The following is a 22,819-nucleotide window of genomic DNA, read 5'->3' on the forward strand; positions in this document are numbered from 1 at the left end:
GCTTGGCTGACCAAAATTTGACTGAAATGATAGCATAGCAACTCCTTATCTAATAAATCATTGCCAATTATTTTTAATGTCTAGCATTACTATGAGGTTGGTTGGTTTTTATTTTTTACATTTTTCCCCTATGCTTCCAATAAATAATGTAAAATGTATGAAAATATATAAGCTTGAGGTAGGAACATTTGAAAATGACTTGGGTGAGGACTGGAGAAGAAATTAGCAGCTTTCTCTTTACCATGCAAGCAGGGTAGGAGCCCCAGTTGTCACCTTTCCCAGTTTTCCATTACTTATTTATATATGTATATTTTAATTCCAGAAAATTGCAAATAGCAGAACTTGAATTTTACGTATGTTGGCAATGTAAATGTTATGTAATTTACAACTATTTACATAGAATTTACATTGTATTAGGTATTATAAATAATCCAGAGATCATGTAAAGTATGGATATATGTAGGTTATATCCAAATTTTATGCAATTTTATATAAAGAACTTGAGGCTCCACAGATTTTTTATCTGCGTTGGGGAGGGGGGTATCCTAGAAACAATCCCCTGTGGATACTGAAGGGTGACTGTACCAGATTATCTGAATCTTTTCTACATACTTAGAGATCCTAATCAGATTTAGGGAAGAATTTTCTGCACACACAGTGATGATGGGTCTGTACTGAGACTCACAATTGGTTATCTGTACATATTTTGTCTTTTGGAACGGAGCCAAGATGTTGGTCCCAAAGCAGGCAGAGAGATTACGATCATCACTAGTATCTGCCCAGAGAGGCAAGAATCAGACTGACCAAAAACCTGAACATCCACACTTTACTATGCAAGAATTGCTTTCCAAAGAAGCAAACTGTATGTGTATTTCTAGTTTTCTGGCACCCAATTAGTACCTGTCTTTCAACGTCTACTCAAAACTTGAATGACTGAAGACAAAAGCTTGCTGACGTCTACTAGGTGAGACATTCTGTCCAACCAAAACTTAAGAACTTTCAATGTTGTGTTCTGACAGATGTTTAGTACATCCATGCTAATTTCATTCTTGAGAACTAGGGAGATAGCCACAGGTGGGTATGTGGACTCTCTGGAAGCAATGAAGAATTTGTTCCCCCCAAACCTCCACTCTCACTGTTAGATCATGATGGCATTTTTGTTGCTCTGGTATTAGTGTCAGGTCAAATTCTGTATTTAAGAGTTCACAAAATATCTAATGATCCCTTTTCCCCTAGTTCACAATTACTCTGTCAAAAGAGTTCCCTTTGAAGAGAGTTGAAGATTGGGAAAATATCTACCATGAAAACTTCAGTGGCTTTGCAAGGTCATTTCTCAGTAATAACTGGTCTCCTCTCCAAGTAATATAGACTTTCTATGAAATGACTTAGAGCTGGAAGCTTGAGAAGGAATAGCAATTTTCTACTGAGGTGACTTCTTGGCATTTCATGTTTCCCTTACATAATTCAAGAAGCACCTTATGTGCCTCTATCCACCTGAATCCTAGGAATAATATTTATCTTAGTTCTCAACACAGCTTTCTGTGGGTCAATGTATAGCGACTGGCACTCTGGCTAGACTTGCAGTCCAATATGGTTAATGATGGTTAAGTGCTGCAGTTGACAATTCCAACGACATTAGGAAGCCCAGCTTCCTGGCAGCCTCTCCCACCAGACAATTCTGAACTACAGAGCACATCCCATCAGAGCTGTCAGTGATGCCAGTGCTTCTTCACCAGAGCATTCATTATTGCCTCCGTGAAACGGATATCCTCAGGGATCTCCTGGGGACCATAGGGAGGTGCTCTTATAAAGGTGTTGGGTCCTATATAGTCAGTCCTTTCTGACATTATGACATCCCTGAACTTTCTGACCCTTCTTAGTACCATGTCAAGGAAATTGCAGCCACTCCACCATACGTATGAGGCTATCGTTGTGCCCAAGCTTCATGGACCTGTCCCAACAGAGTATCAAGACTGGAGTTACGTGCCCTTGCCAGAACATTGAGTCCAAAGTCATTACTGAGGCAGTAAATTCATATGACACCAAGTCATTATGTCACCATGTCAATAAATTCTCCATATACAGACAAAATGAAAAGGACTCCTCGATCCACCACCCTCAAGCCCCATTTCCATCATGTCCCCTTATTCCCACTGATAATGTTAACAATGTGTGTAGTATTAACTTGAAGCTATTTTCTTTTGGAACAGAAACTGTACGTGACTGATCGCAGCTGTGCTGAAACTGTGTCCTGAAGTAATGAGGAGTGGTAGGGCATATCCTGAGGAGAACAAATGTTAACTTGCCTCAGATTGAGTCAATTGACAGTTTCGAGGATGGGGGAGGCTCTTCTGCTCTAGTAAGGGGTAGGGGTCTGCTTCAGGTGGCTTTGAAGTTTCCAGGAATCTGGAATTTCCATACTTTTAGTTCTGAGGGTTCCACCTTTTTACGTCAGTGCCGTGATTTTGACATAATTGCTCCACGACTGCTACCCCGCTCCTGTGTTATTATTATCTCCCTCTCGATTGAACCTACCTGAGAAACTGAGCTATGTCACAGATGGCTTATGTGTCATCCAAATAATATTCTCCATATATGTAGAGATCATCTGTATCGAATCAGTGTCTCCTTTGTCAGTTCTGACATCTCAGTACATAAGGTTTTGCTTGAAGGCCTCATCTTATAGTATCTTGACAATTAATGCCTGGTGCAGTCCTGATTTGCTAAAAGCAAACTTTCACATGTCTTTTGCAGCAAAAAAAACTCTCCAATGAGCATTAAATAGTTCTATTTAGGCTCTTTCTTTAGCCAAGTTTATTTTATAAAAACTTTCTATAAAAACTCTTCTTCTCTCCTTCTTATAGAATGTCTTTCTTCCATTGTCTACAATCCTAAAATAGTTTTTAAACTTGCTGTGACAATATTTATTTCAGTCATAATGTTTGTCTTAATTGTAATTAAAGTCAGTATTAATTTCTGTTATATTCATAGAATTGCATAGCATTTGGTTAAGAACTGTCAACTTATTGAGATTTGCCCAAAGGTGGAGCTGAGTTGGATAATCTAAGAAGAAGAATCTAGCTAGGATCACGAGGATGAGTGAGCTGCTTTTCATACGAACGCAAATAACAGCAAGGTACTATTACAGTTGTTCTAAATTAGTCATACAATTTTGCATCTGGAGAAACAATTTAGAACTAACTATGAAAATACGCCCTCCTCTCACACTTACTGTTAGGATATCAACTTTTTAATATTCTGAAACATATTTTAAAAAAACAACTCTGAACAGAGGGAGGGAGAGAAGAGAGAGAAAAACAGAGGCAAAGAGAGATAGAGAGAGAAAGGCAAAATCAGATCTACATGAGATTTTCTAAGTTATAATTATAAGTAGACTACATTTTAGGAGCTATTAAATAAATGAAGCCAACATTAATGCAAGAACTAAAGATAATTAAGAAAAAGAGTAATTGAACATATGAAACCAACATTAAGGCAAGAACTAACGATAATTAAGAGAGATCTTGTCTTCTTTTGTCCTAGAAAGTGATAGTTGATCTTCAGATCTGTTTATGTTGTTAGCAACTCCTTTTTAGGACATACTTTACTTTCCATAGAACCCTTAGAAATGCTTTTCTTAATTTACTGTTCTCCAGAATTAGGATAAGTGAATGGCTTGAGGGACAGATTAGAGCTGTCACCTCACCAACCATCACAGCTAATTCAGTCTCTGGTAGAAAGTAGCTGGAGGTGGCTACAAGATAGGCCAAGTAGTAGGCAATGAAAAGGAGGAGGAAGGAGATGACCGCCTTCATGGCTCCCACATGGGCTTCTATGCTGGGGTCTCTGGACCCTGTGGCATTGAGCTGCATTCGCCGGGTGTGTCTCCACAGGGAGAGAATCAAGAGGAGAAACGAGATCAGGGACACAGAAAAGGGGACTAGTGTTAGCAGGTTGAGATATATCTTGGTGGAAGCATATTGCGCTTTATTTATTTTGCATCTCAAAGTTAAGTTTGTTTTCAACTTTGCCTTGACACAAAACCTGAAATCATCATTCAAATTCCCAGAGACAGGAAGGCTAAAAAACACAGAGAGGGCCAAGCACCCCAGCAGGATCTTAGGAATCGCATTGTCAATTCTCAGCTTCATCCAGAGGAAAAGGGGATGGAAGAAATTAGCTATCTTGAGGAAATAGAAGATGCTCAGGCAGGTGGCAAACCAGACACTTAAATGGTTGGTTAGTGTCCAGAAGCAGTCAATGATTCTCATTTGTTTACCGGCAGTATAGACGTCTGGATACTGAACCAGTATAAAACAGTCTAATAGTATTATACACAATAGAGAAATTCTGGATATGGCCAGACTTGTGAGGATTAAATCAATGGAGGCGATCTTCCTATGCTTGATCCAGTCCACAAAGTTTACCAATCCAATGAACACATTCCCTAAGATCCCCAGCGAAAATTCTCCTACTGCTATGAGGATTAAGGTGTTCTCCACCTTACCTGGCATGTTAAAATGCAGAAATATCCAATTCGTTTCTAGTTGAACTGATGTTGTTTGATATCTGCACCTACTTCTTAGATTTTGCTGTAATTTTCTTCACCTCTTTTTGTTGTCGTCTGTCTTGGGATGGAGACTGGAATGATAAATGAAGATGGTAGCTACCTTCATTAAATCCTAATTAGTCCTGAGCAAGCAATGTGGTTGGCTATCCCTGGCCTGGCCACCCTCTGTCCATTTACCTTCTTAGCAGATTTTACTTTTCCACATATGGTTCATTTAGGCTGAGCTACAGCTTGCTAAGATGCAAATTAGGCTGATTCTCTTTCATGGTGTGGCACTTTCTCAAGCTACGTTTTGCAAATTTTGGATTCATTAATCTGTAATGCACACTAGTAACCTTAATAAGATTGCCAGATTTAGCAAATAAAAATACAAGACATCCAGTTAGATTTGAATTTCAAATAAACAATGAATAATTTTTGAGAGTGTCCCAAATGACATGAGATTAGTACTTCTGGGAAGTACTGAAATTCAAATTTAATTGGGTGTCTTGTATTTTATCTGGCAAACTTAAACCTCAAGGATTTGTTTTTGCAATTAGAAAATGCACAAAAATTGAAATTTGAAGAAAAATCTTCATTTTGTTGAATGATGATATTGATTACTACTAAAAATCCAAATTTCGGATTAACGTTGAGAGCTATATATCTTCAGGCAACTTAAAAGGTTAACACAAAATACAGTTTATTTGGTTCCAAAATTTTTTTTAGCTCATTTATCTTGGTTGTTCAGATGAACAGTTGTATGCCACAGGCCTCAGAATAATGCATTACTAGTCACGTGACATTTAATGATCATCATTTCTTGGATTTGCACAATCTTTCTCATTTTAAGCTCTGTGCATTTTAGATTCATCAATCTACGTCATTGACAAGAGCTTCACAAAAGGAATCAATTACTTGGAAAATATGGCTAAAATTTAATTTGGAGATGTGGCATCATTACCCTGTCTAATGACTGCAAAGTACCCCAAAACCATGGTTCGTTTTGTACAAAAGCAGGTTTTGTAGCTCAAAAATAATTATGAATTTAAAGTGTAGAGAGTTAACATCAATAATTTCAGCCTAGTTGATCATGATGTCTTTAGGAATGAAAGAGAGGGTAGCCTACTAAAATTCGACTTGATCTTTATAGCAGGAGAAATTATGCATCTGATGGATCAGAAAACTGACACAAGCTGCCACATGGAATTTTAATCTGGTTTCTAGTCCTATCACATTTTACAAATCCAGAGCCCTTTGACCAATGAAGGGCCCTGCAGCACTTCGGATCTTCTTCCAAGATTTCCCTTGCTGCCATTTACTAGAATGACTCTGAAAAATACCCAGAACTTTTAGGGGTTGGTGGACATTAACTATGAATTGACACTAATTCTTGAGGACTCCAAATATCACTATGGCTAACCAATAAAAACAGAGGCTTACATTGGTCAGGTATTAAATCATAATGGAATCAAATAGGTCTCATGGGCCTATTCAGTAGTTATTTTTACATTTCCTAAATATATAATTGGAATAGACATCCATGAAACCAGAAAAATCCCCACACTGTTTCTTATATTCATGGAGTGAGAGCTAAATGGTCAGAAGTCCAAGTGGACTCCCTTGAATTTCCTGCTCTACCAGCATAATACCACAGGAGAGTTGCCAACATTAGCTCCATCATGAAGGACTTGAAGCATCAGTGTTTACATAAAGGGGAAGAACAAATCTGACTCCATATTAGATCTGTTCCTTTGGCTCAACCCTGTGTTCTATTTCCTGTGCTTAGTCAAAATGTTGTCTATAGCCTGAAATATACAGGATGGCCTATTCTCAAAGCTCTGACCTTTAAGGGTATAACACTTCCCATTCATATAAAGATAAAAAGATGCAGAAGAGAAAATAACACTTGTCTTGCTGGAGTTTACAGGGACACCATGACCTGACCTACATGGACAGCTGCAAGAATGAGGATTCTGACACCAAGAACCTTGAAACAACCAACCATATTCCCCACCCCCTTGGTATAAAAGAAGCCTAAATTCTGACTTGGAGAAGATGGTTCTCCAGGACATTAGTCCCCCATCTTCTCAGTCTGCCAGCTTTTCAAATAAAGTTGTTATTCCTTGCCCCAACACCTCATCTCCCGATTTACTGGCCTGTCATGTGGCTAGCAGAAGGAGTTTGGACTCAGTAACATCAGGTAACTAAATTCTATTAATAATATGTTACTTACATATCTATAGATTCCCGTCTTATTGGATGTTGCTATCTCTTGAGTGAAATATCTTTTACAAGTTCATGGAGATGACAATATATTTTATCCTTTAGATTTATAAATCTAGTCAATCATTTGAACAGATTTCCTAATATTGGCTTATTCTTATATTCCTGACATAAGCTCTGCTTAGTCTTGGTGAACTATTATTTTAGGAAAACTGTTGGTATTTCTGTGTGTTATTATTCTATTTACATTTTTATACTGGTATTCACATCGCAAAGAGAAGTAGATTAGACTAGTTTTCTAGAGTCAGTTAGGCCCTGCTATCAATATAAAACTTGCTTCATAAAAATTTTTTCATGGACTGTTTTCTTCTGTTTATACTCTGGAACAGCTCAAATAGTACCAGAATTATCTGTTCTTCAAAGGTTTGGTAGAATTTTCTTTTCATCTGACCTTAGAGCAATTTTTTCATGGTAACTCTTATTCCCTTATGCAAATCAGTATGTTTGTCTTCTTTTCTTCTAGAGTTTGAAGTTAGTTAAGATACGTTTCTATCTAGTTTATACAAGTTTCAACATTTCTTTGAAAAGAATTAAAGTTGTATATTTGTGCTTTGTTCCTCACCACAATTTTTAAATTAGGTTAGCTACTAGCTTATATGAAGCTCTCCACATTTACAAATCAAGAACAGAATGCTGCCATGCTGGTCCTATTTTCAGATAACTCATATTTTGAAAAGTCATGGAGTCATTTCACGTCCCACTCTACACCAGACTCCTCACTATGTTCACTAAAACATTGATGACTTATGACAAGACAAAAGATTATCAAATAAAAAGTTTTATTTCAGATTGATAAATATACAGGTGCTTTAAAAATGCGCCGAGTTGATAGCATTAATTGGAACCTTAAGGAGAAAAGCTCAGACAAATTCTTTTTTAATTTTCAGAAAAAATAACAAAATACAGGTGGAGTAGTCAATGTCTTTCAGAACTATTTTAGAAAGAACAAGATGCTATGAAAACACTAACTGTGTGTACTGTGGCTGAACAAAATAGATTTAAGCAAGATTTTTACATCTAGAATTCACTCGGAAAACACTGAGATTAAATACTATGGAGTTTTATTCATTGAGAAACTCTTATATAGAGAGGTTGAATTTATGTTCTAAGAATAGAACAAAAATCAAATCCAATGGAAAAAAATCAAAAGAACTTCATTTGTTTCAGTTTTATTTGAGATGGATCAGAGTATCATCTATTGCTGTTTCATACTGAAATGTACTGACTAGCCAGTTTTTAAAGAGTTTATGAACTAAAAGAATATCTGAAATGAAAAATTCTTGTGAATTATTGTCCTTTGTGTACGTGGTAAAGGATAGTTATTAGTGCCAAGAAGTGTTTTCTGTAACTGATTTTCTGAGAACTAAGTAGCTTACTAGTGCTAATTAGCTGACAGCAAAATTTCAATCATAAGAAAAAATTATTGATAATAATGCAAAATGTTCTTGAGAAAAAGCTCTAATTATATGGAAATGTTTAAAAAGAAAATATTTCAATGGATTTGAAATTAATTTCTATTATTATTAAAAATTTCACATTCTATTTCCAATGAAAGGGAAAGATATTACTTTTTTAAATGGTTACACTTGAAATATAATTTAAGGCAGTTAAGTCATTCAAATTATAATCAGTGACAAGAATAGAATTTCCATCAGAGAAAAAAATAAAAAATACTATTTGGTCGTATATTATAATCCCCTAGAACAATTGATAAAAATTAAGAATTTGACGAGATCATTATTTAAAACAATTTACCTTATAAGATAAATAAGTACTAGGGATGTAATGTACAACATGATTAATATAATTAACACTGCTGTATGTTATATATGAAAATTGTTACAAGAGTAAATCCTAAGGGTTCTCATCACAAGGAAAAAATATTTTTTCATTTTCTTTTATTTTGTATCTGTATGAGATGGTGAACATTCACTAAACTTATTACAGTAATTATTTTAAATCAAATCACTGATGTAAGTCAAATCATTATGCTATACACTTTAACTTGTACAGTGTCATATGTTCATTATATCTTAATAAAACTGGAAGAATAAAACAGTTTAAACATAAGTATTTGTTGATATTTAAAACAATGTCACTTTGAGAAATATTTCAACTTTCTGTAAAAATTTGAAAATACATTAGAAGTTTTAAACAAACTCAGTATTATCCTCCCTAAAATTTTGCATTTTATTTGTATTATTGTAATTATACAATAAAAAGAACATGTGTTAATCAAAAAATCAAATCATACATAGATATCCACCAACCAGAGAGGGGTATAAATATTATAATTTCTACATGAGCAAGATTGAAAGCACTGTATAGGAGAGACTTGTAGAAATGTTGGGATTAAATGAAGTCTTAAATTGAAAGCACTTAGAACACAAAAGTGCTTATATACTCAACAAATTTAAGATACTATTATTATTGAATTTCTTGGCATGACTCTCTTAACAAATTGTTTTCCTATAGAGCCTTTATTGATGCATCTTAATTACAATTCCCTATGTTTGCACAAATTTCAAGGTTCATAATAGTTACCTGAAATCATGAAATATGGCCCTACAGCAATCAAGATCACATGGTACTGCATGAGGACAGACATATAGACAAACAGAATGGAATTGGGATTCCTGAAATAAACTCATACATATGGTGAATTGATCTTTAGAAAGAATGCCAAAACAATGCATCAGGAGAAAAGTCTTTTTAACAAAGGTGCTGTGACAATTGGATATTCATATGCAAAAGAATGAAGTTGGAACCATACTTTATACCACATACAAAACTTAATATGGATCAATGACCTAAATATAAGAACAAAAACTATGAAATACTTAGAAGAAAATCTAGGGGTAAATCTTCATGACTTTGGATTTGTCAATGAATTTGTAGATATAATACAAAAAGCACAAGCAACAAAAGAAAAAACAGATAATTGGATTTCATCAAAAATAAAATCTTATGTTCATAAAGGACATTACGATAAAGTGAAAAGATGAGTTACAGAATGGGAGAAAATATTTGCAGATCAAATATCTGAGAATGGTTTAATAATCTGAATATATAAAGAACATCTACAATTCAACAACAAAATGACAAATACCTCAAAGAAATAGGCAAAGAACTTGAATAGACATTTCTCCAAAGATTTACAAATGGTCAAGATGCACATGAAAAGATATTCAACATCCATTAGTCATTAGAGAAATATAAATCAAATGAGAGTATCACTTCATACCCACTAGGATTGTTATAGTGAAAAACTCAAGAAAATAAGGCAGACATAATAGATAGTGGTGATGGCCACACAATATTGTGAATATAATTAATACCACAGAATTATACACTTAAAATGGTTAAAATAGCAAAATTTGTTATATATATTTTACCACAATAAAAACATATTTTAAATACATAAATTTGAAAACTTAAAACTGCACACCATAAAAACATGAGGCTTGGGAAATACTTGAAGTAGATAAGACAAGCTAAATTTATTGTTTTATTTGGAATAATGATAATGACATATTAAAACCAGTATATGAAGATTTGATAGCAATAAAAGGTAAGAAAAGAGGGGAAAAATCTCAAAGAAGGCTTGACAAATAGAAAAAGAGAAATAAGATAGAAAATTAATGTAACAGTAATTACAAGTATAAAAATGTTTACTAAATGATCGTAATTTTCATATTCTAATATCACAATACCAAAAATCAGAGATTTGTTTTCTATAGGAGACAATAAAAGAAACATGTAGAAATGTTGAAAATACACGAGTGGAAATACACACAAATGGAAAACACATGATAATGAACTATAAAGCAAAGTAACAGAATTCATATTTTTACCATGGACAAAATAAAATTTAAAGCAAAAACCTGCATGACAGAGGGTTTTAATACCAGTAATTAATAGTAATAATAAAGTAATGGCTATAATAACAAATATAATTATCAATATTGTTTCAAGTTAAATAAAGCTACAAATGAAAGAATTATGAGCAGAGACAATAATTTTGAATGCACATTTATTATCTGTTTCAAATTGATTCATAATAAATACGGATATAGAGAAGAAATATATTTAATATGGTTCATCTAATGCATGTAAATTTGACTTTCACATTATCAGACCTCTTTCAAGAAAATATGGACCATTCACAAAGATAGATCATATACTGGACCAAATAAATCTTATCTTAGGCCAGCTATCACATAAATATGTTGCTTAACCCAACTTCAGTAAAATAAACTATCAGTATGAAAAATTACCTTTACAAACCTGTTCATACAGCTAGAAAATTATCCTGCTAAGTACCCCTTGAATTAAGAGGAAATTGCAAAGGGTATTTTGAGACTCTTTGAACTGAATATGTGTATAAGAACTGCGTGTCAACATTGTGGAATGTATCTAAATCAATATTTAGGCAGAAAATATACAGCTTTGAATACATTTACTTAAAAAAAAAGAAAAATTGAAATGAAGGTAGAAAAGAACAACTAATCTTTGTTTTTAAGAGTATGGCAAATATGTATGTCAATTATATCTCAACAAAACTGGGGGAAAAAAGAATATGGCCAACCAGATATCTGAAGAAATATGGGAAAACAAGTCTTCAGAATTATTTTAAATGCATGGCCCAGCTGTCAGGAAAAAAAATAAAGAAAAGATTCCTCAGATGCCAAAAATAATGGGAAAGTGCAGATTTTGAGAGAAAAAAAGTAATGAAAATAGGGGCATTTTCAAACTCCTCTAAATTAGAGTTTAAGTTTTAAAGGATCGTGAGCATATGGGACATTCCCTAGCTTTGGCCTCTCGAAAGCTGGAAGTGAGATCGGATACTATCAATAAACCAGGAACCTTGAAAGGCAATTTGTTAAAGGACAAACGAGAAAATAATATATGCTCAGCAGAAGGTTAAAATTAGAGGTACTTATCTCTCGACCATGACACTGAATTGAAGGGAGAATGCAAAGGAGATTTGTTGTTCTGAAAATTTCTGATAGTAATCTTGAACACATGTATATTTGGGACCAAATTTGCACTACTAGTAGAGCCAAAAAAATTAGACACATAAGTTAATTTAAGAAGTTCAAGACGAGCTTTTATCTCAAATTACTGGATTTGAAAAATATAGACTCATTTCATCGGCACTCTGATCTTTCCCCATGCTATGACTATTGCTACTGCATCACAACACACATTAGCTTTTTTTCTTAATGACATTAGGATTCAAGTAGTAAAAATAAAAGCAGTCCTTTAAAGAATTAAAACCGCATGCTCAAAAGAAGCACCTCTTTCTCTGTCTCTCACTTCCATGTTCTAAATGTCAAGATTCATCATAACTGTCTTGGTTTCTTTTCCTTTGGGTTTTCTTGGTGAAGGGCTGTCAGTGCTTCAAGAAGTCAGGTAAAGCACAAGGAGAAATCTTTAGATACTTATTCCACCGTCATTATCGTCATAGTGAACAGCTGTTTTTCTTCTGGGGGTGGGGGATGTGGGAAGAAGCAATTGCAAGGGAGGGAAGCTGACTGAGCCACTTAATTTGTATGTGGGATTAAAAGCTCATTGGAGAGATTTAGTTAAAATCTGAGATGCAGTCAAAATAATTATGGAAGAGTCTAGTGATGTGCAATAACACCGTTAAAACCAATGCAAGAAAGTAGTGCAAGTGAAACAGATCTTCAGGGATTTCTTCACTGGATTGTTCTCTTGGAACATCCAGTTCTCCCCATGCCCATCATGGAATTCTGAGAAGTTTCTCTCTTTCCCAGCACTTTACATGCTTCAGTACCTTCAAAGAGGCTTGCTTCAGTTTGCGGTTTCCTAGAATTAGGATAAATGAGTGACCCCAGGGATAGATGGCTGTGGTTGCCATACCAAAAATAAACAGCACTTTGTTTTCTGGCTGAGTATAGTGATATGTTTCTATAGCAACGCCTACAAAATATAAGAAAAACAAGATGACAAAAGATATCAAGACTTTCATTGCTTTGATATGTGCTTCTGTGCTGGGGTCCCTGAATCCTGTGGCATTCAATTTCATCTTCCTGTTGTGCCTCCAAAGGGAAATGATCAATAGGAAACATGTAATCAGGCAGAGTAGAAAGGGGAGAATGGTCCCCAGATTGAGAGAAATCTGGTATGTAAGGAATTTATCTTTGTGCATGTTGGTTACCCCGGTTGTACTTCCATTTCTTATTCTATTATCACTAATAATCCTCACCATCTGTGGAAAAGTAAATAACCATGAAATTAGCAATAATCCCATTGGAATGAGAAGAACCCTGTTGAGTCTTCTCTTCAACCAGAGAAAAATGTGGTGGGAAAATTTTGCTATCTTCAGGAAATAGAAGACACTGAGGCTGGTGGCAAGACAGACACTTAATTGATTCAGAATTATCCATGAGTAACTAATATAGTCAACCAGGTTACCGGAGGAATACATTTCTGGAAAGAATATCCTTACAAATCCGTCTGTAATTATTAACCATAACAGACCAATTCTCGAAGTAGCTAAGCCAGTGAGAATAAAGCTGATCATAGAGAATTTCTTGTTTCTCACACAGTCAGTGCAGTTTACAAGTCCAATAAATCCGTTCCCTAAAACCCCCAGTACTGACTCACTAACTGCTACAAAAAGAAGGAGGCCTTCTCCTACACTTAGCATATCTGACAATCCCTAATATTTCTTTGTCACATCGATTTTGAATTACCTGCTGCAGAATGAGGCATATATTGCTGCTTGATGGAAGAATGATTTTCGTCTCTTTCATTACATAAACACTTAAAATTGCCCCAATTAATGCCTTGTGATGGAATCCAAAAGAGCTTCATGGAGACCCTTTCAGTTATGTCTATAAAATTCAGCTTCTCTACAGAATGGGTGTCCAGACTGTATGCTGACCTACAATTTGTTAAGATGCAAATGAAAGTTTCTGTTTCATGGATCCTACCTGTCCTTCTGAGACTATTTTGCATTTGTTAACCTGAATTCTGGAGTAGAAGTGGGAAACATATACCCGCAGAAAGCAAAACACAATAGAAACAAAAACTGGACTACACCTTTTTCAATGTCAACATGAACATTGTCATTTATATTAAGTGTTTATGATGAAGGTTGAGATATATAAAGAGGAAATAGTATAAAGAAGAGATGAATGGATTTAGCCATTGTAGATAATTACTCTAAATAATTAGACAAAGAAACACATTTTTTTCATTTTTCAAGTTATTCAGGCAGGGCACACTTCAAGTTATAATATAAAGGAGACAATAGTTTATGACTCAATTACATAGGAATACTGAACAATTGCCACTTTGCATTAAAGCAGTTAATTTCATGTTACTCAGTATGTTTTATCTTTTAATTTTTAATTAGAATTTAAGCTCAACTCTGGGTATGGTAAACATCACAAATATTATCTCACCAAATTGTTGCAGTGTTGTTATACTCATTGTTATTCCATTAATGAATGCAGATTATGTTGACCACTCCTGACATGAAAAGCTCTTAGGAACAATCCCTTCACTTAACATATTCCACTTTGACGGCATCCGTTCATTCATTTTTTTCAACAAGTATTTTACTGAGCATCCAAGTTTATCAAGGTCTTGTCTGGCCACCGAGGGAAGATAACGGTAGACAACTTCAAAGCTCATGCAATTCATGGAGTTTACATTCCAGTGGAAGAAGGAGGGAAAAATCACTTAAACCAATATATTGATTCAAAATTTAAAAGTGAAATTTAACATTTATTGAGCCTCTATTATGTCTCCATAATAATAGCATTTAGTAGCATAGTAATAGCATTTCATTGTATTCATAAGTTAACACTTCGCCCCTGGGCAAGTTTATTCTTTATGTCTCAACTCGAACTTGATTTTAAGTAAATTTTGACATGTTAGATTAAGTTCAATCTTCTTTCCATGATTAAATCAATCATGTAAAAGTCACATGTATCTTAAGTTCACGTTTGTTTCTCATAAACTTTTCTCTCTAATCTTTTCTTATGTCCATTCTTTTTTTCACTCACCAGTGACCCAGAAGTGCATGAATAAATAAAATATACACTTAAAGAAATCCAGAAATTAAGACTTCAAACTCAATGACAATTATAAGAAAAAAGGTTGGAAATTTACACATCACAGTCTATTGTGCATATGTATTTAAAGATTACAATGGGAAATATAAACCAGTGAATTTCCAAGGAAATTTGTGGCTTCCTGATAATTTATAAATATATATATGATGAATCACTGAATGAAAAGGTAGAACAAGTAAGCGAAATACAAGTTGCTTCTTGATTCTGAGAAAATCTACAAATATTTATAAATTGATTCTCATAACTTGAAAACCAATAAGCATTAAAAATATAACTTTCACATTTTAGTAAGTATATGTCTACCATGTATATTTTTGACATTTTAATGAAAATTTTCCAGAGAAGTAAAAACTGAAATACCACCTATGGCATTTGTTGCTGACATTCTTATAATTAGATAATCCAGTTAATTTTTCATTTGTATGAATGTGCTAAATATATATATATATATATATATATGTAATTAACATTTCATAAGCATAGAAAAAAGCCTATTACAGATAAACATTAAAATATATTCACATCACGCATTACGGAAGAATGGTGAAGAAAGGTGAAATAAAATTCTTTAACCTTTTCTTGTAGATTACATATGATGCTCTCCAGAATGGTTTATGAGTCTGAAGGTTTCCCAGCTTTTAAACTGCATTTCAGCTGCCACAACACCGAAAGTGAAGCCCTCCATAGCTCACTGTTTCCCAGAATTAGGACAAATGAGTGGACTGAAGGATAAGCATTTGCAAGAACCTGACCAAGCATAAGGGTCGATTTGTTCTGAGTCATATCAGAATGGAAGGCTGTCATAAGAATAGACAGGAAGTAAACAGCAAATAGCATGAGGAAAGATATCACCATTTTCATGGCACTGAGGTGGGCTTTGATGCTGGGATCTCTGAATCCCATTGCATGGTGCTTCATCTTCTTGAGGTGTTTCAATAAGGAGATTAGCAGGAGGAAAAACATCAGGGATATAATAAAGGGTATGAAGTCTCCCATACTGAATATAATCAGTTTCAAAAAGTTTTCCGTGTCACTCCTTTTAGAACTCAAAGTCACATTTCTTTCATATGGATGTATCTGGATATTAATAAGAATACTTATCATAATAAGACATAAAGGCAACAATACTAATGCCCCCAGAAACATTACCAGAACTACCATTTCAACTCTATGCTTTAAGTGAAGAAAAACAGCATTTGTATAATTGGCTATCTTGAGAGAATAAAAGAGGCTGAGGTCTGTGGCAAGCCAGGTGCTAAAATGGTTGGCCAAGGTCCATGCAATGGTAATAAATAATAGTAATAAGTATAACATTCTTTCTATTCAAATATAAAGATGGAGAAAATTCCCTTGTAAACCAACTCACCACTATTACCAAAATCAGACAAATTCTAAAGATTGCCAACGTGGTGAGGATTCGATCAGCTGAGGAGATCCTTCAAGTCTTGAGCCAGTCAATGCAGTTCACCAGTGTTATGAATCCATTCCCCAAAATACCAGTTACTAATTCTGAGTGTATTAAAATGATGAAGATGATATTCAAGACATTTACCATGTCCTCAAAGAGAGAGTTTCAATCTCTAATTGCAATATTGACAATTTCTTGATTTACTATGTTTTAATGGTATGTATATATATATATACTTATTTATTAGATACGCAGTTAGTTTCCTCCTTTAAGAAAAATTGTAGGCTTAAGATCAAAGCAGAAACACTAAGGTGTATTAATGGATGAGCACAAAGCTCTCTTTGTAAGAATTGTTTTCTCCCAGACAGCTAGCTGCACTCTATGTTCACTGTGTGTTTTCAAAATAAAGTGAAATTTCTCATACTTGATGGTGAAAGAAAAACTGAACTCTCGTTTGCTAACATGCAAATAAAGATATATTCTCTTTCATTATTTTGCAATGCTTGCTTTATTTAATCTTTAACTTGTTCACCAATTTGAGGTGGGCCAGTAACACTTAAAAATATAATGCACAGAGCTCTAACAAACAGCAAATATCTACATTAGTAGATGGAGTTTGGTAATCACTAAAATCGTCACCACTGAGTTGTGATGAAGGAAGACTAAGGGACATTTCCATACTTTATCCAAAGCTTTTCCTATCCAAAGCATTCTAGTTTCTTGAGTGAATCCAGCAAAGCCACAGCTCCCAAATGCTAGCTGCTGATAATTTATATCTATTTGTCAATGAATTTCTTGCAATTGCCCCCCACACACACACACACATACACACAAACATATATCTTGAGGAACAACCTTATGGGATTATTATCCAGGAATGATTGTCTTCTCTTTGGCAACAGAAAATGAGGCTCAGAGAGAAATCATCTGGATTCAAAACCTCTTGCTTTTTTCTCTAATAATTCAGACTTTCATTCCTTCATTAATATTTACGAAGCTTCTCTTGATGTCAAAAATCATATTTGATAGCAAGATATTTTTAAAACATGATTAATCTTTGTATTATTCAATACTTCAGTGAAAACCATTTACAGGGCTTGTGACAAGTGATAGAACTCTGTCTTCACCCCACAACAGTCTCTCAGTTAAAGCCAGATATGGGCAGTATTGAAAAGAGGAGAGGATCATCTGCAGGGCATAAACTGGCCTCATTTTGTGCCTCTCCATCACTTGATAGTACCACTCCCTGACAGTCAACAAAGGTCATTTAAGAGAATTAGAGGAAACAGTGCGCAGCGCACAAAGGATATGGAAGAGTGCCTGTCCCCAACAATAAGATTAGATGCTATATGGATCTGGTCAGGATGGCAGAGTAGTAGGACCACAAGCTTGCCTGCTTTCACAATCACAACAAAACCACAACTGACTAGTAAACAACCAACAATTAAAAAAGACTCAGACTTACCAAAAAAAGATCTTCTTCAGCTAGAAACCTAAAGAGGAACCACAGTGGGATGGCAGGGGTGGTGCACTCGTAATGTAATTGCGTCCTATACCTGCTGAGCAGGCAACTCACAAGCTGGAGAAAAATTATACAGCAGAGGCTCTCCCACAAGAGTGGGAGTCCTGAGCCTCACGTCAGGCTCCCCAGCCTAGGGTTCCGGCATTTGGAGAAGGAGCCCCCAGAGCATTTGGTTGTGAAAACAAGAGGCGCTTGAGCTGCAGGAGCTCCACGGGACTGGAGGAGGCAGACATTTCACTCTCTTGGGAAGCACACACATAATCTCGCATGTGCTGGGACCAAAAGAAGAGGCAGTGATTTCATAGGAACCTGGGCCAGACCTGCCTGCTTGTTTTGGAAGGTCTCCTAGGGAGGTGGAGGGTGGCTATGGTTCACTTGGGGGACATAAAAGCTGGCGGCAGACATTCCAGGAGTATTCATCCACATGAACTTTCCTGGAGGCTGACGTCTTGCTTGGGTCATTAGCACCACCTGGCCCCACCTGACAGCCTGTAGGCTTAAGTGCTGGGATGCCTTAGGCCAAACCACTCTCACCACTTTTATTCAACCTAGTTTTGGAGGTCCTAACTACAGCAATCAGAGAAGAAAAAGAAATACAAGGAATCCAAATTGGAAAAGAAGTAAAACTGTCACTGTTTGCAGATGGCATGATACTAGACTATACAAAGAAAATCCTAAAGAAGCTACCAGAAAACTACTAAAGCTCATCGTTCAATTCAGAAAAGTTGTAGGATACAAAATTAATAAACAGAAATTAGTTGCATTTCTATACATTAACAACAAAATAGCAGAAAAAGAAATTAAGGAAACAATACCATTTACCATCGTATTAAAAAGAATAAAATACCCAGGAATAAACCTACCTAAGGTGGCAAAAGACCTGTACTCCAAAAACTGTAAGACACTGATTAAATAAACTGAAGACAACACAAACAGATAGAAAGATATATCATGTTCTTGGATTGGAAGAATAAATACTTTTAAAATGGCCATACTACCCAAGGCAATACACAGATTCAATGCAATTCCAATCAAATTACCAATGACATTTTTCACAGAGCTGAAACAAAAAAGTTAAAATTTGTATGGAAACACAAAAGATCACGAATAGCCAAAACAATCTTGAGAGAGAAGAACGGAGCTGGGGGAATCATGCTCCCTGACTTCAAACTATACTACAAAGCTACAGTAATCAAAAAAGCATGGTACTGACACAAAAACAAACACATAGATCAATGGAACAGGATCAACAGTCCAGAAATAAATCCACGAACTTATGGTCAATTAGTCTAGGACAAAGGAGGCAAGAATATACAATGGGGAAAAGACAGTCTCTTCAATAAGTGGTGCTGGGAAAACTGGACAGCTACCTGTAAAAGACTGAAATTAGAACATTCCCTAACACCATGTACAAAAATAAACTCAAAATGGATTAAAGACCTAAATGTAAGACTAGATACTATAAAACTCCCAGAGAAAAACATAGGCAGAACATTCTTTGACATAAATCACAGCAATATTTTTTTTTCAAACCAGCTCCTAGAGTAATGGGAATAAAAGCAAAAATAAACAAATGGGACCTAATTAAACTAAAAAGCTTTTGCACAGTTAAGGATACCGTCAACAAAACAAGAAGTCAACCTACAGAATGAGAGAAAATATTTGCAAATTATGTGACAGTCAAGGGACTAATTTTGAAAATGTACAAACAGCTCATACATCTTAATATCAAAATAACAAGCAACCCAATCTAAAAAAATGGGCAGAAGGCCTAAATAGACATTTCTCCAAAGAAGACATCCAGATGGTCAACAGGAACATGAAAAGATGCTCAATTTTGCTAATTATCAAAGAAATGCAAATCAAAACTACAAGGAGGTATCACTTCACACCTGTCAGAATGGCCATAATTTAAGTCTTCAAATAATAAATGCTGGAGAGGGTGTGGAGTAAAAGGAAGCCTCCTACATTGTTGGTGGGAATGTAAATTGGTGCAGCCACTGTGGAGGACAGTTTCCAGGTTCCTTAAAAAACTAAAAATAGATTTACCATATGATCCAGCAATCCCACTCCTGGGCATGTATCTGGAGCAAACTCTAATTCAAAAAGATACATGCACCCCAATGTTCATAGCAGCACTGCTTACAATAATCAAGACATGGAAGCAACCTAAATGTCCACTGAAGATGACTAGATAAAGAAGTTGTGGCATACACACACACACACACACTGGAATACCATTCAGCCATACAAAAGAATGAAATAATGCCATTTAAAGCAACATGGATGGACCTAGAGATTATCATATTAAGTGCAGTAAGGCAGACAAAGGAAGACAAATATCATATGATACCACTTATATGTGGAATCTTTTTTTTAAATGATACAAATAAACTTATTTACAAACCAGAAATAGACTCACAGAAAATAAACTATTATTACCAAAAGGGAAATGGAGGGGACGGATAAATTAGGAGTTTGGAATTAACATATACACACTCCTATATATAAAGTAGATAAATGACAAGGACCTACTGTATAGCACAGGAAACTATGTTCAATATTTTATAATAACCTATAATGGAAAAGAATCTGAAAAAGATTATATGTGTGTATATGTATAACTAAATCACTTTACTGTACAACCTAAAACTAACACACAACATTGTAAATCAATTATATTTCAACAAAATAAGTAATAATTTTCTGCTTTGTATTTAAATCTTACATAAACGCATACATGTTCATATTTCATAATTAAAATGTAAATAAATGAATCTGAATGGAAGAAGGGCTGGAAAAGCAAATTAAGTCACAGAAAAGAAAAAGACTTCAACTTGTTAAAATTTCTCTAAGAAGCCTTAAACAAATTGGTTGCCAAGGGGAGAGGGGTGGGAAGGGATAGAATGGGAGTTCAAAATTTGTAGATACTGACAGGCATATGCAGAATAGATAAACAAGATTATTCTGTGTAACTCTTCACTTTTGAATTTGTATATATTCACTTAATAAGAATCCCATCATAAAGAAATGTGTAACACAATTAACCACAGGGAATGGCCATGGTTTATCTTCCTCATGTTATTTTTCTTCTTCATCGTTTTAATACAACTTGAATTTTCTAAGTGTTTCACCTACTTGTCTTAAATTTAGTCTTCCTTATTTGTACCAAGTCATTATATTTATAGTCACACATACACAAAGCTTATAAAGACTCAGTTTGTTTTCTGCTAGAAGATACATGACACCCACTTATTTCCTTTCTTTTAGCCAGCACCTCAGCTGCCAAAGAAAAGACAGGAAGGCCTGTCTTAGCTTCTTGTTTCCCCAAATCAGGATAAATGAGTGGCTTACAGGGTATATGATTCCAAAGCCTGGCAAGCCATCATAACTAGTTTGTTCTGCTGCCTACTGGAACTCCAAATTGAGAAAATTCGAGCCCAGAAGTAAAGGGCAAATAGCAAGAGACAAGAGATAGTTTGCATGGCTTTTATATAGACTTTGGTGCTGGGATCTTGGGATCCTTTCCTACTGAGCAGCATCTTCTTGAACTGTTTCCATAGGGAAAAGATTCACAGCAGAAAAGATATCAGGGACATAGTAAAGGGTATGAAGTTTATTAGCATGAACAGAGTCATATTTGAAATGTGTCAAATGGCCCTCAATTTGGTCCTCCAAGTGATGTTTCCTTCATATGCATTTGTCTGGATATTTTCATCTATGCTTACTGCTGCAAACTGAAAAACCAAAAAGAACAAAGTACCCAACGTTATCACGAGAAGTACACTTTTAATTCTTCACCTTAGGTGAAGGAAAATAAGGCTGGAGAAATTGGCTATCTTGAACAAATAAAATATGCTGAAGGCAGCAGCAAACTAGATGCTATAATGATTGCTATTGTCCAGGCAATAGTAGTAATTCTTGCTCTTAAATTGTCTAAATCTGGATTAAACATATTTGCATATCAATTTATTAATATTACCCAGAGTAAGCCAATTCTGGAGAGTCCCAAAGCAGTGTGAATTCCATCAGCTGAGGAGATCTTCGGTCACTTGACCCAGTCAGTGCAGTTCACCAATGCTATGAAGCCACTGGCAAAATTCCCCAGAATAAGGTATGCTATTAACAGGATAGAAAAAATGCTTGGTAGTAAATTCATCATGTCTGAGGGGAAAAAAGCCAAACTTAATATCACTGCTTTTGACTCCTTAGTGTCCTAAAGTTCCACCAGTACCTGGATTCTTAGTGTGTAGTGAAGTCCATGTTTTCTTTTAAATTCCGAGATCAGTGTCAAGGAGGAAAAAACCACGGGGCACTGCTGGATTTGTTTAAATATGTCTTTACAAAAAAATTTTCCAAAATAATTTAAAAGAATTCTTATTCAAACACTTATGTCCTTGCAATAGGTTGAAATATTTCATAGACGATGTTGAAATGAGAGCTAAATTCTCATTTGCTAACATGCAAATAAAGACATATTCTCTTTCATTGTTTTGCAATAGTTTTCCTTGTCTAAGCTCTACATAATTTGAATTCATCAAGTCTTGATGTTAGCTAGTAAAAATTTAAATCTAGTACATAGAACATGCAGCAAATATCTAAACTGATAGATGGAATTTAGCAATTCATTGATGATGTAATAAGTCTTTATCACTGAAGATTTATTTTAACAAAAACATTAGATCCTCATAGGATGATTTAAAGGACTTTATCTATAGGTTTTCTAAGTTTTTCCTATCAAAAACTTTTCACATTCCCTAGGACCCTCAGAAAGGCTAATACTTCCTAAAATTGGGTGCTGCTAACTAGTACTGACAAATAGCTTTATTGTTTACAAGCTCATAAACACACACACACACCAGCTAATATTTCACTTGGTTTCCTGAAAAATTCTGAGGAACTGTATCACACATATTATTGTTCCATATTTCCAAAATGAAAAA

The 22,819-nt window shown here is 34.9% G+C and overlaps 2 protein-coding genes and 1 pseudogene across 2 annotated transcripts; all 3 read right to left on the reverse strand.

The window, feature by feature from the left end:
* Positions 1-3,578: 3,578 nt before the first annotated feature.
* LOC105062220 (taste receptor type 2 member 7-like) lies at positions 3,579-4,514 on the reverse strand. Its single transcript, XM_010946426.1, has one exon. It carries the CDS (start codon positions 4,512-4,514, stop codon positions 3,579-3,581), a length of 936 nt encoding a protein of 311 aa, XP_010944728.1.
* A 3,069-nt stretch (positions 4,515-7,583) lies between these two features.
* LOC105062221 (taste receptor type 2 member 10) lies at positions 7,584-13,521 on the reverse strand. The gene has a single exon (XM_074357913.1). The coding sequence runs from the start codon at positions 13,509-13,511 to the stop codon at positions 12,582-12,584; it is 930 nt and encodes a 309-aa protein (XP_074214014.1). The 5' UTR covers positions 13,512-13,521; the 3' UTR covers positions 7,584-12,581.
* Positions 13,522-21,226: 7,705 nt separating this feature from the next.
* LOC141575954 (putative taste receptor type 2 member 33) lies at positions 21,227-22,038 on the reverse strand (annotated as a pseudogene).
* Between the last annotated feature and the right edge of the window lie 781 nt (positions 22,039-22,819).

Source organism: Camelus bactrianus, chromosome 34, assembly GCF_048773025.1.
Source record: "Camelus bactrianus isolate YW-2024 breed Bactrian camel chromosome 34, ASM4877302v1, whole genome shotgun sequence".
NCBI lineage: Eukaryota > Metazoa > Chordata > Mammalia > Artiodactyla > Camelidae > Camelus > Camelus bactrianus.